At 29.3% G+C, this 17734-nt stretch overlaps 3 protein-coding genes across 3 annotated transcripts; 2 read left to right on the top strand and 1 right to left on the bottom strand.

The window, feature by feature from the left end:
* Positions 1 to 364: 364 nt before the first annotated feature.
* LOC25491525 (uncharacterized) lies at positions 365 to 1924 on the top strand. The gene has a single exon (XM_013599468.1). The coding sequence runs from the start codon at positions 365 to 367 to the stop codon at positions 1922 to 1924; it is 1560 nt and encodes a 519-aa protein (XP_013454922.1).
* A 1884-nt stretch (positions 1925 to 3808) lies between these two features.
* LOC25491526 (uncharacterized) lies at positions 3809 to 4400 on the bottom strand. Its single transcript, XM_013599469.3, has 2 exons — positions 4238 to 4400; positions 3809 to 4136 (listed from the first exon to the last, which is right to left on the bottom strand). The coding sequence occupies exons 1-2, from the start codon at positions 4385 to 4387 to the stop codon at positions 3843 to 3845; spliced, it is 444 nt and encodes a 147-aa protein (XP_013454923.1). The 5' UTR covers positions 4388 to 4400; the 3' UTR covers positions 3809 to 3842.
* Positions 4401 to 8277: 3877 nt separating this feature from the next.
* On the top strand, positions 8278 to 11181 carry LOC25491527 (uncharacterized). Its single transcript, XM_013599470.3, has 6 exons — positions 8278 to 8578; positions 8945 to 9032; positions 9411 to 9574; positions 9834 to 9894; positions 9999 to 10052; positions 10920 to 11181. The coding sequence occupies exons 1-5, from the start codon at positions 8453 to 8455 to the stop codon at positions 10013 to 10015; spliced, it is 456 nt and encodes a 151-aa protein (XP_013454924.1). The 5' UTR covers positions 8278 to 8452; the 3' UTR covers positions 10016 to 10052; positions 10920 to 11181.
* The last annotated feature ends 6553 nt before the right edge of the window (positions 11182 to 17734 follow it).

The following is a 17734-nucleotide window of genomic DNA, read 5'->3' on the forward strand; positions in this document are numbered from 1 at the left end:
TATTAAAATATGTCAAAATATTTGAAAAACTAATATTACTTTATTTTTATGTTTTTTTTATTATATATAAGTTGACCAAGGAAATTAATAATAGTTTACTTTTATTTTTTTATTCAATTCTTTTTAATGTTTAGTTCAAAGCAAGCAAAATATGTATTAAATGCACAGAGAATGATTAAATCATTCCATTTACAGACCATTAATTTCTTTTTTATAATATTTTTTCTTCAATTTATTTCATTTACTTTGGTTACAAATCTTATTTATATATACATGTCTTATTTTATGTTGAGAATATTGTGATATAGAGTGAGAGGAAGAAGAAAAAAAAAAGAGAAAAGAAAATACTCTCTTGAGAGAAGTCATGACTAGAATCAGAAAAAAGAAGATCATATCCAAATTGATTGAGAATAAGACTCGAAGAAAGGCGTGCTATAAGAGAAGATTGAAAGGGTTGTTCACCAAAATAGAGCATATGACAATCTTATGTGGCATTGAGGCATGTGCGATTGTGTTTGGTCCAAGTGATACAAAACCATCAATATGGCCATCTCCTACGGTGGCTGAAGAGCTAATAACCAAGTTTGAGTCACTGTCATTGGATGTACAATCGAAAAATAAGACTGATCAATTGACTTTTTTGAAGGATAAGGGCAAAAAACTTGAAGCAAGCCTTGAAAAGATCAACAAAGAAAATGAAGAGACTTTAATGGGAGCTTATATGCATCAAATTGAAAACGAAGGTAAGTCTTTAGATGATTTTGATCATGATGTGCAGAATCGCTTGATTGCTTTTACTCTTGAAAAAATTAAGATCACTAGAAAGATAACTAGGCATTTAGAAAAGGAGATCTTGCCTCTTAATAATCCTCCTCCACCGTTGGCACCAATATCTTTTACTTTAGACAATGGTGATGGGGTGGATTATGGGGTTAACATGTATGGACATGTTTTGAACCAACAACCCTTGTCAGATTTGGTCGAGAAAGTTGATCAAATGAGTAGTGGTTTCAATAACAACCCTGGAAGTAGCATGGGGATACCTCCACTTGCAGATCTTAGTGGTGGTGCTTGTGATAAATTGGCTAATCAAGCTGATTTTGTTGGTTTTGATAACGGAATGGGGATATCATCACCTGAATATTCTAGTAGTGGTTTTGATACAACATTTTTTCAAGACGATTTTGAAGATTTCGATAGTATCATGAAGATACCATCACATGAAAATCATAGTGGTAATGTTCATGATATGTTTCTTCCTCGAGGAAATTTGGGGCATTTTATTAACAATATAGGTACCAACATTGGGAAACAATCACATGAAAATCCTAGTGGTGGTGTAGGTATGTTGCCTCCTCAAGGATATTTTGGAGGTCAAAGCAACTTTCAAGGTTTTGATGACATTACAGGTAGCACTTCAGGGATACTACCACATGCAAATCTGAATGGGAATGTTGATTCGTTGCCTCCTCAAGAAAATTTTGAAGGGGAAGAAAACTTTGGAGGTTTTGACAACACAGGTAGCGGCATGTGGATACCACATTCAAATTCGAGTGGTGGTGATGCATTGCTTCCTCAAGAAAATTTTGGAGGTCAATTTAACTTTGAAGATTTTGATAACAACACATGTAGCAACATGTTGATACCACCACATACAAATCCTGATGTTGGTGATGTTGATGTGTTGTCTCATCGAGGAAATTTCGGAGTTCAAGAAAACTTTGGAGGTTTTGATGATAATACATGTAGCAACATGTGGAAACCTCCACATGAAAATCCAAGCAACAGTGGTGTTGATATGATGACTCTTCATCAAAACAACTTTGGTGGCAATATTAATGGAGATGGGATGTGGAGTTTCAATGCAAACATTGTTGACAATAATTACGGGAGCAACTTCAACCCTGGATTTCCTTCCGAATAAAATTTTGTTGTAAACTGTATTAGGATTGATGTTGAAGTGTCTTATCATTTACTAGAAATTTTTCCAGAGTTAGATATTTATGAATTATCTAAAGTGTTGTTACCTTGAATTGCTTATTGTTTTTAACAGTTATTTCTTTCTTGTTTGTTAGAAATTTGTGACATGTTTCATCTTTTTCTTTTTACAATGACTTCCTATTTCAACAATATATGCAACTCGTTTTTGGAAGAGCGACTATCTCCGATGCATGCATCATTTTGATAAAAACAAATATTGATATAAGTATTATTTTTGTTTTAATATTTTGTTCTTTACCAAGGCAAAAATCCTTTAAGTAGGGACAAAAATATTTCAAACCGACCGATAAAAACATATGACCCAACCAATATCATACTTTATTTTAAAAAAATTGTTTAGAACTACATGTCTACACACTTGAGTAAATATAAATTAATTTTTTATTAATTTTAAATTTTATTTTGTATTGATTGTTAAATAATATACTTTCTTCCTTCCTTAAAAAAAATAATATACTTTCTAAAATTTTCTATGCTTTAACATTTTGATATAAATCAATAACTGACGTACTTATATGTAATATTATAAATTATATTAAATATTTTTGTGAATTCGGCAACTCAAAATCACATCAATAAATTTAGATGTGTGGGGCAAGCATCAATGACAACCAATAACTAAAGGAGAATGCCTTTTACCACGAATACTTTAACAACGAAAAACAAGAATAGTACTACCAACTGCCGTTTTTTCCGCCAAAAACATCTTTCTATGTTTTTTTTAATATTAAAATAGGTTTATTATGATTAAATTGCAAAGGTTTGTGAATCCCGTGGAAAAGCAATTCGTTGTAAATAGCACAACTCATAACTAAAATGACTACAAGCAGCAACAACAACAACAAATCTAGATCTAATCTAACAACTAATTGCAAAGCACAAACCACAATCGAACCAAAGAACAAACAAGATAAAGAGAGTAAAGGATAGAGAACAACTCACCAAGAATTTGTTCACCTAGTTTGACCCAACAATGACCAACACATATGGAGGAGAGGGGTCTCTCCACTTCACTATCAATGAGTTATTTACAAATATAGATACAAAAGAGTTACAATAAATTAGTTTCAACAAAGTGTCTAAGAACAAACCTAATTTCTGCCATTTTCCTGAATCTCTTCAAGTGACCAAGAGACTCAATGATTCTCTACCCAAGATGTTTTCCAATTCTAGAATCTAATGCCCAAAAAAAAAATCAACCCTTATCATTTGACTTTATAAGGATCTTCTCTTTTGGTATCTCAAGATTCATCCAAATTGCTCATAAGGACTCTCATCTCATGTGTTTCTCAACCCCACATATCTCTCCCCAAAAGGAACCCAACTCTGTCCCAAGAGCTCCATCTTTTAGTTCTCCAAGATACACATCTTCAACATTTGAATTGCACCCAAAGAAACTCAACTCAACTATTAGCCTCTAAGTTCCATAAACGTTTCCTTTGGTTTGCATGAAATTCTCAAGCTACCTCAACAAATGGGTCAAATAGTAATTTTATAATATTTCAGTTCCAAGAAATATGTGCCATAATTCCTTGGATCATGCCATGATTTGCACTCGTACACCAGTACAATACTCAACCTGATCCAAAACCGTGTCATGTTTTTTCAACGTAACACATGAAGGAACCGTTATTATTGATCATTTCAACGTAACACATGAAGGAACCGTTATTGCATGATGGCAGAGAGAAAATTCCGTAGAATCCACACACAATGTGGAGGATAGATGCATATATAAATGTGAGGAAGAAAACAAACAAATTGTGAGTGATATTAGACAGTTATTTGTTATTTTAATTAACTTAAATTGATTTAAAATGACACAACGGATACATGGCTTTTTATTTGATGATAGTGTGAAAATAATTTACATTGTTAGTATCCTCCTCCTCTTCATCTTCTTCATCGTCGTCTTCTTCTTCTTCCACTTCACTTTCACAATCAACAAACACATATTTGCCATTCTCGGTACACAAAAGTTCTCCACTCATGCAAAACTTCTTAAGACGACTATGAAGAATAAACGCGTGATCAAATGGCAAATCATTATCATATTCCCTTCTGATGAACTTGGAGATATCTTCCTCGGTTGAGCCACTTTTCTCATTCAATTCCTTCACTGCTCTCTTTATCATCTACATACAAAATTAAAATAATAAAAACTTGTTAGGTTTTATTAATAGATTCAAATATATTGACATAAACAAAAGTAAATAAAGAAAGAGTTATTTCTAACCGAGTCATAAGGAGGGTGGGTAGGGAATTTGAAAACTCGTAGAAGACATTTGTTAAGGAGGGAAGAGAGGAATGGACAGTGGATCGTGGAGCTGGGTTCTAATGATGCAATACGTAACAAGAGAGACTTCATGCTTTGATCTTGCATCATTGTGTGCCTCTGTGTTTCTAATTACTCTACCGTGCAAATAAATTTGTATCCACTCCCATATGTTTCTACACTATTTATAGTGTTGAAGTGTTTGTTGGATTGGATCGATTTAAGTGGAAAATTATGCAATCTTTTCTTAAATTATTTATTGTTACAATCTTTTCTTAAATTTTGTTCTTTTATATCTTCCAATAAATTCGTTTTAAAATTTACTCAAAACCAATTCAATACTTCAATTTAGGGCTGTTTGTTTTTTAAGGGAATTTAGGGCATGTTTGTTATCTTTCATTCATTTTTTTTATAAAATAACTAGTGTATTTACCCAGCGTTGCTCGGGTTAGACATATTCAATAAGATAAAAAAATTATATGTATGATATCCGCAAATAAAATTTATCACGGATTGGTATAAGATGAATATCTTAATAAATACACACAAATATAATAAAATATACCATATTATAAATACTCGTAAATTTATAGATGCACATTCAGATAAAATTAATTGGATTTAGTAAAAATATTTACACATATAGAATAAAATTAACTTTTAGAAATTTGTGTTATTTCTGTTAAGATATTTCTGTTACATAAACTATTAGGAATTTAAAGAAAAAGTTAATTAAAATATTTAATAGATAAGATCAAAAGTTTGTTGAGATATTTATGTCAAATTAAATATTGGTTTTAAAAAATAGAAAAATAAGAAAAATATTGCAAATAAAAGTGAAAGTGACACGTGACATAAAAAACCTTAATTTATATTGATTCTATTGATTGATTGATTGATGATTTATAGTTGAAGGATATCGTATGTAATTTTTTGAGCTATTTCTGTTACATAAAATATTAGGAATTCAATAAAAAAGTCAAGTAAAATATTTAATAGATAAGATCAAAATATTATTGAGATATTTATGTCAAATTAAATATTGGTTTTGAAAAATTAGAAAAATAATAAAAAATATTGCGAATAAACGTGGAAGTGACACGTGACATAAAAAAAACCTTACTTTATATATATACTATTGATATACTATTGTTTGATTAATTGATGATTTCTAGTCGAAAGGTATCGTATGTAATTTGGTGAGGAAAAATCCCAGAAAACAACTTCAAATGAGTTTTTTTTTTAGAGGTGAGATAATAAGATAGATATATTTTGAGATAAAGTTATCTTCAAAATAAACTAAAATTTCAATCTTATCCTTTTTCAATGTCCTTCATGGTATCTTTTAATAAAAAATCATTTTTACATAGTTGTATCCGATAAATTAAGAGTCCAATTAATGTTCTCGTGAGCTTAACTCAGTTGGCAGCGACATGCTTTGTTTTATGTAGGGGCTAGGGTTCGAACCCCGGACACCCTACTTATTCATCTTGAAAAAGGTGAATTCTAGTCACTAAGCTACTTGACAAAAAAAAAAAGGAGCCCAATTATTACTAATTAAAAAATAATTAATTTTTATATTTGATAATTTAGGGATTATTTTATAGAGCTTTTGCAAAAATTAGGGATTATTTTATAGAGATTTTGTAAAAAAGCAGAAATTATTTTGTTTAACATAATAAAAATCACATATTAAATGTGTCTTGAAATTTGATATACAAAATTTGGACTAAATATAAGAGGGTCTAACATATTTGTTAATTAAGTTTTTGGTCCTTATAAATATCTACAGTTTTGTTTTTAATCCCTATAAAAATAAATCACACTTTTTAGTCCTTGCAAAATTTTCCGTTAGTGTTTTTAGTCCCTGTTAAATAAAATTTTGTTTAATTATGCTTAAAATTTAAATTTTTTAATGATTTTTTACATACTTGTTTAAAACATTATAAAATGTTCCGCCACAATAAATTAGCTCAAAATTTTATTTTTAGGTCCAAATTTTCGTTAGTTTTATCTTGAAATTTTGGCGTTTTAAAAAAATTATATTTAATTCATTACATGTTAAAAAATTCTAATTTTTTATAAAAGAGATTATTATAATGTTCTTAACATGTCTGTTAAAAATTATTTAAAAATATAAAATTTTAAGTATAATTAAACAAATTTCAATTTTTTTTTTGGTCAAAAACAAATTTCAATTTAATAGGGACCAACACATACTTTTAGTCCTTGTAAAATTAAAATTTTCTTAATTGTGCTTAAACTTTTAAATTTGTAACATATTTTTCACATACTTACTTAGATTATTATACAAAGTTCTTCCGCAAAAAAGTAACTTAAAATTTTATTATTAGATCCAAATTTTCATTAATATAATCTTCAAAATTTGGCTTTTAGAAAAATTCATATTTAATTCATTACATGTTAAAAAACTAAAATTTTTTATAAAAGAGTGTCTTACGATGTTATGAACATGTATCTAAAAAATCTTTCAAAAATTTAGAATTTTAAGCATAATTAAACAAATTTTAATTTAACAGGGACTAAAAACACTAACAAAAAATTTTGTAGGGACTAAAAAGTGTGATTTATTTTAATAGGGACTAAAAACAAAACTGCAGATATTTATAGGGATCAAAAACTTAATTAACCCTTTATTTAATTAATCAAATATAATATCAATTCCATATTTTTTTAACAAATTTGACATGAAAGTGATGGTGTTGTTGTATAGTTTAAATTGGCTTGCCTTATATGTAGTGTAGATATATAGATGCCGTGGCGTCTACTGTCTTGTTCATTCCATATTGGTCATTGCTTGCTCTTCTTTCCTATTACCCCACTGTCACGTTTTTTTTTTCCACCTTTTCTTTTATTCTAAATGAGTTTTTTTTTTTTTTTAAACTAATTTTCTCCTTTAAATGAGTTTCTTTTATCCTAAATGAGTTGTTTGTTCCTTTTTTTCATTATCATTAATTTTTTTTTAAAACTCAGTATCCGATTCAAGAATCGACTAATCCGAGGAGGTTTAAAGCCAGAGCATTAGGCCAACCCCAAATGGGTTTTTCATTATTATTATTATTGTTGTTGTTGTTGTTGTTATTATTATTATTATTATTATTAAATCATTTCATCAATTTTTTTTTGGTCAGACATTTCATTTCTTTTTATTACACACTCTTCTTGCAATTGTATTTATTTGTATTTTTCATACCATTAACGAGGGATTTTTTTTGTACAAATGAGGGATGACTTTTCTAGATAAGTAACTCTTAATTTCTCATTCTCAAATATAATTAATTATATTTTATAATTTGTATGAAGTCGGAAAATGACTTATAATATGAGATGAATGTTACACTCCACTAATGGTAACGATAAAGTAAGATTTTATTCTTTGATTTTAAACCATTTGTCATCATATTCACTCATGTTCTCTGAAAAATATGTTTTTTCTTTCCTTCGTATACTATAAAATAAAATAAAAACGCTATTTATATTTAATAACTTATTAATTTTATATTATTTTAAATTACAATTAAAATAAAATGTTATAATATATAATTAAATTCAATTAATTAAATTATTTATAATTAATTTTAGTTGTTTTTTTAACAATTATCTTTAGTGACTAATAATATAAAGATGCAAATATAAAAGTATTTATAATTAAGTTATTCAAAGTCTCCCCTAAAAAAAAAAAGTAATTCAAAGTCTATTAATTAAATTATTCATAAGTATCTTTTGTAATTATCTTTAGTGATAATATATTTATATTTAATTTCTTTTATCAATAATATGTGCATATATAACTAAAAGACAAAGACTCTTTAAAATAAAATAAAAACTAAATGACAAAGACATTTGTAATTGTTGACTATCTTTAAAAAAATAAAATTATTGTTGACTATCTTTAAAAAAAAATCTTTTATTGTTGACTAGACATTTCTAGTTCTAGCATTATATACTCTTCTCTTTTCTCTTCTTTTCTTCAAGTTATGTTTCTTTGCCAATAAAAACACAATTGTCCTTTTCTCATCTTAAGGCCTTTTCTAAAGCATTGGTTGAGAGAATTGTCTATATATAAGAAACACTCTCTCACTTTAGTTATTTCAAGAGTTGAGGTAGTCATTTTGATATTAGAGTGGTGTTTAGGAATACAAGATTAGTGAGGAAATGGAAGGAAAAAATAACCAAAATGATTCTTCTTCATTTGTTTCTGAGCTCTTTGGCTCCAAAAAGACACACCCATCTTCTTCTTCTGGAGTTTTTGGCTCTTTGGTTTCTTCTCAATCCCCTAATGTAATGTTTTTTTTTTCTCTCTATATCTTCATGTTTTTAATTTTATGCTTAATTTATGTAACCCCATTTTATGGTTTTGTACGGTGATAAATAATTTCCCTTACAACGACTAGAAAATGTTGAATTAACGACGAAAATTTTGAGATAGAAAAATGTGAAATCTCTCTCTAACTCTGTCCAAGTATTAGAGATGTCATCTCTCTAACTCTCTAAATGTTGAATTATATTGAATATATATATATATAGCAATGGAAGTTTTTTTTTTTTTAATCATTAAGTTCTTGGAATATATCATGTGACAAGTTCATTGAACATGGAAGGCTGTTGATATGACTTTGAAATTTTTTGGGTTGTGTTGACTTATAGGTGTTAGGAAAAGATTCTATCCGCACTGAAGTGAGTGAAAAATCTATCAAGGAGCAATGGGACTCTATACTTGGAGTTCGAACACATGGTTAGTATATATATATACACACTTTAGACTTGGTCTGTTTATATGATCCATATATGTATAGATCTATGTATGCTTAATTGTTTATAATATTTTAAGATATGATGTTGACGTAATAACTATAGCATATTTTTAATCACACTTTTCATATTTCAACTTTTCTTTACTTGCACTTTTGATAGTATTTTATTCCTTTTTGACTGCTAATCATTATTATTTTTACATTTTTAAAAAATCATAATTCATTTTGTAGCCTTTAACAATGAATTTGAAATCATTCAATTCAACTTGTCAAAATTTTGCATATATGAAATAATATCTATTGTAATTTCTTTGATATAGTATTCCTTTTTAACTTTTATTTGCTTCATATGAATAAAGATGACTTCTCCAAGGTCTATGGTGGTGAATCTCAGAAGAGTTCAATCTACTACCAGGATCAAAGAATTGGACCATGTAATCTCAGCTCATCAATATTTTATGGTGGCCAAGACATAATTTATCCTGCTCAGAGTTCACAGAATGAAAGGAAGAAAAAGTCATTGGTGAGTGTCAATATATTTATTAACTTTGCTTTTACAAAAAAATTAATTGTAATAAATTATCTAATTTTTTTAATATAATATATTTATTAATTTTTCTAAATTATAATGCTCCTTTGTTTATTAAAGTGAAATGATGCCGTAAAATCTTTAGGACAATCCAATTCAATTTTACTCAATTGTCAAGAATTTAGGGTTTCTATTGTATTAGGCATATAATCATTTTCTAGTATTATCAATATCTAACTTTATTGTCTTACAGTCCAAGAAGGATGGAGAAGAAGATGATTTAGGGATTGCTACAAGAGGAGATTGGTGGAAAGGTATGTTATTATGACATATACTTTTCCAATATATTTTTTATTTAAAGGGCTTGTATTATCTGACCTAATGTTTTCATTATTTTAATGTACTTTTCATTGGACAGGAGGTCTCCATTATTAAAATCATCCTTGTCAGCATTATATGCATGCTTTACAAGGTATATATAATCTTCTGAAACCTATAGTCAGATTGTATAGTTAATTAATTCTTATAGTTTTAGAAAATGACATCTCACCACAATTGTGGATAGAGATTTTGAGGTCTTCACAATTTTAATCTTTAAAACTAAAAGTTAAAAATCTTTGGTGACAACGGTGTCAAGGGTTCAAAATCATTGGTGACAGTTTAGTTTTATTTTATTGGCTTAATAGCAGTTTTCGCTCCCTAACTTTAGCGAAGTTGTGATTTTGGACTCCTAAGAAAAAAAACTACAAAACTGCCCCATAAGTTTTACAACTGTAGCAGTTTTGGCTCCCCAAGACCAATTTTTGGAAGAAAAAAAGATGTGACATCTCACTTAGAGTGCCACATTAGCGTAGACCAAGTCAAAATTGACCTTGGGGGCCAAAATTGCCACAAATGCAAAACTTAGGGGGCGGTTTTGTAGTTTTTTTTCTTCTTAGGGGCCAAAATCACAACTTTAGGAAAATTAGGGGGCTAAAACTGCTATTAAGCCTATTTTATTTTAGTAGAGAACTGTAAGTTTGTAATAACGGTGTCTATGAAATTATACATAAATTTTGTCCAAGAAGTAAAATAAAGAAAATGATGACGTTCACATTAACACCTTTTCCTATACTTTATTTCACAACAAAACGAAAAATTTCAAGTAAATTGATCACAAGCATGAGTTGAGGAACTTATATTCTTTGAATTCATACGTATGATTATGTCTATATCTTTTTTTTTTTAGGGAATGTCTACAATATCTTATCATCTTTATTTAATTCTAGTTACATTTTTTGTTATATATGTTCAAAGTTTGATTTGAGTATGATATTCATTACTTGAATTAATACTGCAGGACATAGCTGGATAGTGCATCAATATTATCAATCAAGTTATGTGGAAGAATATGCAGCAATCAGAAAATTTATCATTCGTGTCTTTATATACATTGTCGTCAATTGAGTAATCAAAATATTAAGATTATTTATATTTTATGGTGAAAACTCTATTTATTAGTCACAATATAATTTCAAGTATGTTTTTGGGACCAATTCTATGGAGCACAAATAAAAATATATCGTGATTTTTTATCCAATGATAGAAAAGATATTTGTACATGGTATAAGATTATTTTGTTTGTGTATGCTAATAAAACATGTTTTTGGTACTTGACCAAAAAAAATGTTTTTGGTCTCTCTAATATTAGACCTCTATATATGTCTGGTCCTACAAGTACAAGTTAGATCTCAAAATGCCGACGAAGAACATATATCTTTAAACGCAAGTTAGCATGTCCCATACAAAAATTACGACTAAGAACATTTACTTGTATGTCGCAGAATACTACGGTCCTTTAATAGAGACTCGACAATTGCATGTTCATTGTTCAAGTTCGATGCATTTTCAGTTTTGATTAGAGTTTTAACTGTAAATTATGTATAAAAGGAACAGAAAATTAGACATGAAAGTGATGGTTTATATCGTATCGTTGTAGCTGAATTTGAATTGGCTTTCCTTATATGTAATGTTAATATATGGATGCCGTAACGTACCAAGTTGGAACTGTCTCTGCATGCTATATTTGTCATTGCTTGGCCTTTTTAATTTTCTTTTACTATTGTCTCTTGTTTTCATCCTATTTTCTTTTATTCTAAATGAGCTGTTTATTCCTTTTTACCATATGTTAATTCTTTCAATGAACAAGAATTTTAGAGGAATAATTGGTCACTGTATTGAAAGAATTTGATTGAATTAATTTATGAATTTATTTGATATATACTATTTTTTAACATTGTCGATGAAATTGGTTTGGTTCGGTTTTTTTTTATTACGATAGTTTGGGTCTAAATATTGAAAAGTAAAAATATAGTGATTTAATAATGGTTTAATCTAGTCTAAAATAATAATAATAAACTTTTTTTCGTGATTCAATCATGATTGTTTGAATCAAAAAAAATATTTGCTTAATTTTAATTATTATTATTATTGCGAGTTATTTTCAAAATAGTGAAATCATATAAACTTAGATGATACAATTTCAATTGTATGACTTGAACTCGATGAAAACAACAGAACACTAGACATTGAGCTGTGTCTAAAACACATCCGGAGCACTAGTGACCTCTGGGCATGTGAAGAAGAAGATGAAGAGGATGAAGAAGAAAGTGTATTTAGTAATTTGAGGTGTTATATCATAAGATTTCTTAACGTTGACAATAATATCAAATCACACATTTAATATTAGGCTAAAGTGTATTTTTCATCCCATAAGTTTTAAAAAGTTGCGAATACTTATTTTCACCCCATAGTTTTAATTTTTTTTTTACAATTTTGGCCCCTTTCGTTCCAAAATTGCTGAGAAGACACCACGTGTCCCAAAAAAAGGTGGCCATAGTTGCAACTTTTTGAGAAGATAAGGGGTCATAAGATCATTTTTCCCTTATGTTAGGGGTCAAAAATGCATAATTCCCTAAACATGTGGGGTCACTTTTGTAATTTTTTTTAATAGGGGACCAAAATCGCAACATTTTAAAACTTAGGGGTCTAAAAGTGCAATTTAACCTTAATATTATGTGTGGTATCTATCAACGCATCATTACAATTTAAGTGAGGAGAATGTCGCGTGCTTTGAAATAAACTTTATGTTAATTGTTGTTTTTTTAATTCATCATTACTCTAATCACCATTCCATTTTTGTAACTCAAGAGATGAATTGTTTATCACACACCATTCCTTTCAAAAAAAAAAAAAGTTTGATCGTTACATGATGATTGTTTTAGGATGGTCTCTAAAATTGGGAGGAAGCAGTATGTATTGTCTTCAGCAAAAATTCACACTTCTTAAACCGACTCTAAAACTTTGAAACAAGCACATGTTTGGAAACATCAACAATAGTATTAATGTAGCAATTGACGAGATCAACAAAGTTCAACAAGAGATCGATGTGAATGGGGAGTGCAAAGAGTTTGCAAAGCTCATATTGTTCCCAACTAAGCATTTCTTCATCAAGAAATCTTTTCGAGAGAAAATACTAAAACTCAAAAGTTCATTGATGGCGATAGGAATACTTATTTCTTCCACGTGATCACAAGAATCAAAACAGTTACCAAACAAATTGCTATTTTACCAAATGGTGAGGATATTATAATAGTGAACCATTGGCTATTGAAAATAATATTTTAGACTACTTCATGCTTATTTTTGCTTGTCCAAATAATATGATTTACAATAGCATATCGGCTTGTGTGACTTTGGAGGATAACATTATTCTGACCAAACTTCCATATGAAAGTGATGTCAAAAATGCAATTTTTTATCTTAATGGTGATGGTGCACCTTGGCCTGATGGTTTTATGGTCACTTTTATCAACTTTATTGGATCTAATTAAATTTGATATTGATTTGTTCGGTAAAGAGATTATCTTGAAAAAGATAGAGAATCTCACATTAATGAGGGTTGAAGAAAGTGTCTTCTTCGCAAAGAACTCGCCGAAATCCATGGAAGGAGTCATGTTGCCCGTGGAACGGGGAGGGGACACCTGTACAAGCGGCCACGGTTATGCAACACTCACTTACTCACATGCTCTCTATTTTTTTCTCCTCCTCCAATTACACTTTTTATTCTTTTGGGTTACTTTTACCCCCTACCATATGAGCGTCTTTTGGTTTACCCCCCTAACAAAAAAAAACTTGGAGATTCCCCCTTGCCATTAGAAGATTCTTTGATTTTGGACCCCAAAGACATCTGATTGTGTATTTTGGATGATTTGGCACGCTCAGTTAAATTTTTTTTATTACATGTGGAATTCTTTTATTAAAAGGAATAAAAAGAGCATAAACTTTTTTTTAGCGTTAAAAAAAACATAAACTTGACAAAAAATAAAAGAGCATAAACTTCATCTTCTTCATGGGATCCTTCCTTCCTCTTGTCCACCGCTTTCCCTTCTCATCATGAATTCTTCCACCATTATCTTATCTACAAAACTCTCAAGTTTGCTTATGTTTTCACTGATATCACCTTCAAACCCAAACTCAAACCTGGCCCTTTTTCATTTGTTTTGCGGTGGTTTAGGGGAGAGATTAGGTTTTGATTTCATGTGATGGTTCTGTGACGGCGGCGGTTGTGATTGTGACCGTGGTGCTGCGGCGGTTGTGATTTGTTCATTGGTGATGAAGGGGAAGAGAGAAACTGTTGAAAATTGTTGTTGCTGTTGGAGGGTTTGAAAGAATTATGGGTTTGAAAAAATATATATTGTTGCTGGATTTAGAAACAAGAAAATCAATGACAAAGGTTGCTATGTTTCTTGGTTTTGTAATTGTTGTTGGATTGCTGATGGATTTAAAAACAAGAAATCGAATCTGAGGGAGAGAAATCAAATTTTCCCTTTCTCAAATTTCTCAAAATCGAATTTGGTGATGAAGGGGAAGAGAAATAATGAGTTTTTTGAGTTTGAAATCTTCATTGGATCTGTTTAATCCTAGATGTGTTGTTGTGTTCTTGTTGTTATTGTTGTGATTTGTTGTTGTTGCTGCTGCTGATGTGCTGTTAGTGGCGGAGTCAGGAATTACATAGAGCCTGAGCGAAAAATTTATCGCAAATTCACATGTGACATAATATATATAAATTCATTCCTTCACAATATATATATATATATAAATAGTCATTTATAAAAATAAAAAAGGATCGTCATGTTAAGTTGTTTGAAGGATTTATCGACAGTGGCGGATCTTGAGTTATTTTCTCGGGGGTACAAAACTTCTTTGAAATATATATTAAGCTGTTTGAAAGATTTATCATAAATGTTAACTGTTGTAATGATTAATTTACTTGAATATGGCGCAGAGGTGTGTGTTCGAATCCCTCCATGGATATTTTTTGACAAAAATATAAAAAAGGGAGAAGAAGGAAGAATCGAACTCACGACATCTGGGAGTAAAAACAACTTCTTTCCACTGTGCTACCTAGAAAATATGGAAATAATATGTCTGATATAATATATATAGAAACATTGTGGTACCGTGGGTCCCAAGGAAGATCCGCCATTGATTATCGATCGAGCTCGGGCGACCGCCCGAGGTCGCCGGACGGTGAAACCGCCCCTGTATGCTGTGTTGTGTTGTGTTGTGTTGATGATGAGAGATGATAGAAATTGATGAGAAGATGAAGGTAAAGGGAAGTTGTTGAAGAAGAAGAACAGCAAGAAGAAGAAAAGGAAAAGAAGGATACGGTGGAGAGAAGAGAGAAGAAGAAGGGTTTATTATTTTATTTTTTTTGAAGTTTTTTTTAATTGTAAATAAAAAAATTTAAAAATCATTCAGGGTATTTTTGGTATTTTATTTTATTTTTTTAACATTTTTTAAAAAATAAAAAAATATGACGTGTCAGTGTCATGTCACCCATCGTTACCGCATGTCAAATCATCAAATTTATCCAGTCAGATGCTGACTATTGGATGTGGGGGGTAAACCAAAGAATCTTTATTTTATAGGGGGAATCTCAAAAAAAAAAATTAATAGAGGATAAACCAAAAGACCCCCAAATGACAGGGGGTAAAAACCTATTAAACCTATTCTTTTTGTTCAAATTATATTTCTTTTCCGATAAAAACATGTGATCTCTTTTATTTGCAAAAAAATAAAGCTATTACAAAAATATACTATGTGATCTTACTATTTACTCTAATAAAAACATGTTTTCTTACTAGTTTTATTGGAGTATCATATAAAAGAATACTAGCAATGATCATTTTTCAACACTGTTTTTATCACTTACTATTTTATTCGATGAAATTAATGTATGTCCACCACTTACAAATGATTCTATTTGCATGCAATCAAGTGCAGTCAACACACCATAAGACCTTAATGAGATGGTTTAAAATTTATTAAAATGTGTTTTTGGTCCCTATAAATATGTCAGCTTTTCATTTTAGTCCCTCTAAAATTTTCCTTCAATTTTTAGTCCCTATAAAATTTTCAATCACTACTTTTGGTCCCTATTTTTAATTTAATTTTTGTATTTTTTAATAAAATTGTGCAGAGATGTGTAAAATATTCTAAAAAAAATTCCTAAAAAAAAATTAGAATTTTTTAACAAAGTACAAATTAAATATGAATTTTTAACCGTAAAAAATATAAAAATTCATATTAAATTCATGTTTTGTTAAAAAATTCTAATTTTTTTTTTTGCAGTGATTCTTATAATATTTTGAATTTTTCTGGAAAATTTTATTAAAAAATATGAATTCTACATATGAGTTTACTTTAAAAGAGGGACCAAAAGTGAAAATTGAAAATTTTATAGGAACTAAAAGTTGAAGGAAAATTTTAGAGGAGCTAAAACGAAAAGTTGACATATTTATGGGGACTAAAAACATATTTAACCCTTTAATTTTTATTTAATATAAAATTATGATGTTAAGATCAAGATTGTTTGATCAAGATCGGACGACCACGAGGTTCTTGACCACATGCAGTCACTGATTTGTGGTTGCATCCAAACTTGATCCCAAATAGCGTGGGTTGGTTGGATCGAGTGGGTTGATCCAGCGAGATACTTCTAACTTAAAAAGTGAAGTATTGTACTTGCTTCTAAGAAATGAGACTCCTTAATGTAACTGCGTGACATAGTTATAACTCTATGTCATGTGATTCAAATTGACGATTGGCATAATTTAAAGTAATAAAACTGACTTTATAGTTTAGACCGCTAATCTCAAATCAATGATTAGGATTTTACTACTGTATGTAATTGCGTCAACTTGACCGCATGCAATTGTAATCCTTCTTTTAGGCCCCACCCAAAGGACTAAAACAAAATAGCACATGTGACACAAATTCATTCAAAGTTGAGTTTATCTATTTACAACACAAGAAGACAAAACAAAAGAAGTGAAAATGAAAAAGAGAAAAGAAAGGAAAAATACTGCCTTTTATTTTAATATTTAATATATATATATATATATATATATATATATATGGAGTTTGCTAGAACACATCCACTAGTTTTTATGTGAGAGTGTTTTAGCAAAGCTACACTTTAAGGTGTATTTAACCACTTTTTAGTTATTCACTTGCTAAAATACTTCTTCTAAAAACTAAGTGGGTGTATCCTAGCAAATGCCTATAGGATTTGCTAGAACACACCCACTTGTTTTTGTTAGAGGGTGTGTTATAGCAACATACACCTTAAGGTGTATTTATTAACTTTTTAGTTATAACTTGCTAAAACACTCTCACATAAAAACTAAAAACTAGTGGGTGTGTTCTAGCAAATCTATATATATATACATACTTCGGTTATATTTATTAGAAATATCTAAATCAACAAAAGTTGATATATCTGATTCAAATTTTGGATTAGATATATTAAACTTTTGTTGACTTAAAATTCTTTTATAAATAAGACTAGATGAAGTTTATAATTTTTCTCTCTATTAATATTTAAAGATAGAGGAAAAAAAATTCAAATTCCAAGTAAGAAAAAAAGGAAAAAAGAAAAAGGAAAAAATTATTTCATACATCACTTACTTACCCTATTTTCTGCCTTAAAATAGTTTGAAAAATACACTCACTGACGCAAGCTTTTACGTTTCTCTACTTTCCTTCTCATATTGTTTCTTTTCAAAATTAAAACGTAATTGGGTTTTTTGTTTTTTTCTCATTTTATGG

The sequence above is a fragment of the Medicago truncatula genome, chromosome 4 (assembly GCF_003473485.1).
Source record: "Medicago truncatula cultivar Jemalong A17 chromosome 4, MtrunA17r5.0-ANR, whole genome shotgun sequence".
Taxonomy (NCBI): Eukaryota; Viridiplantae; Streptophyta; class Magnoliopsida; order Fabales; family Fabaceae; genus Medicago; species Medicago truncatula.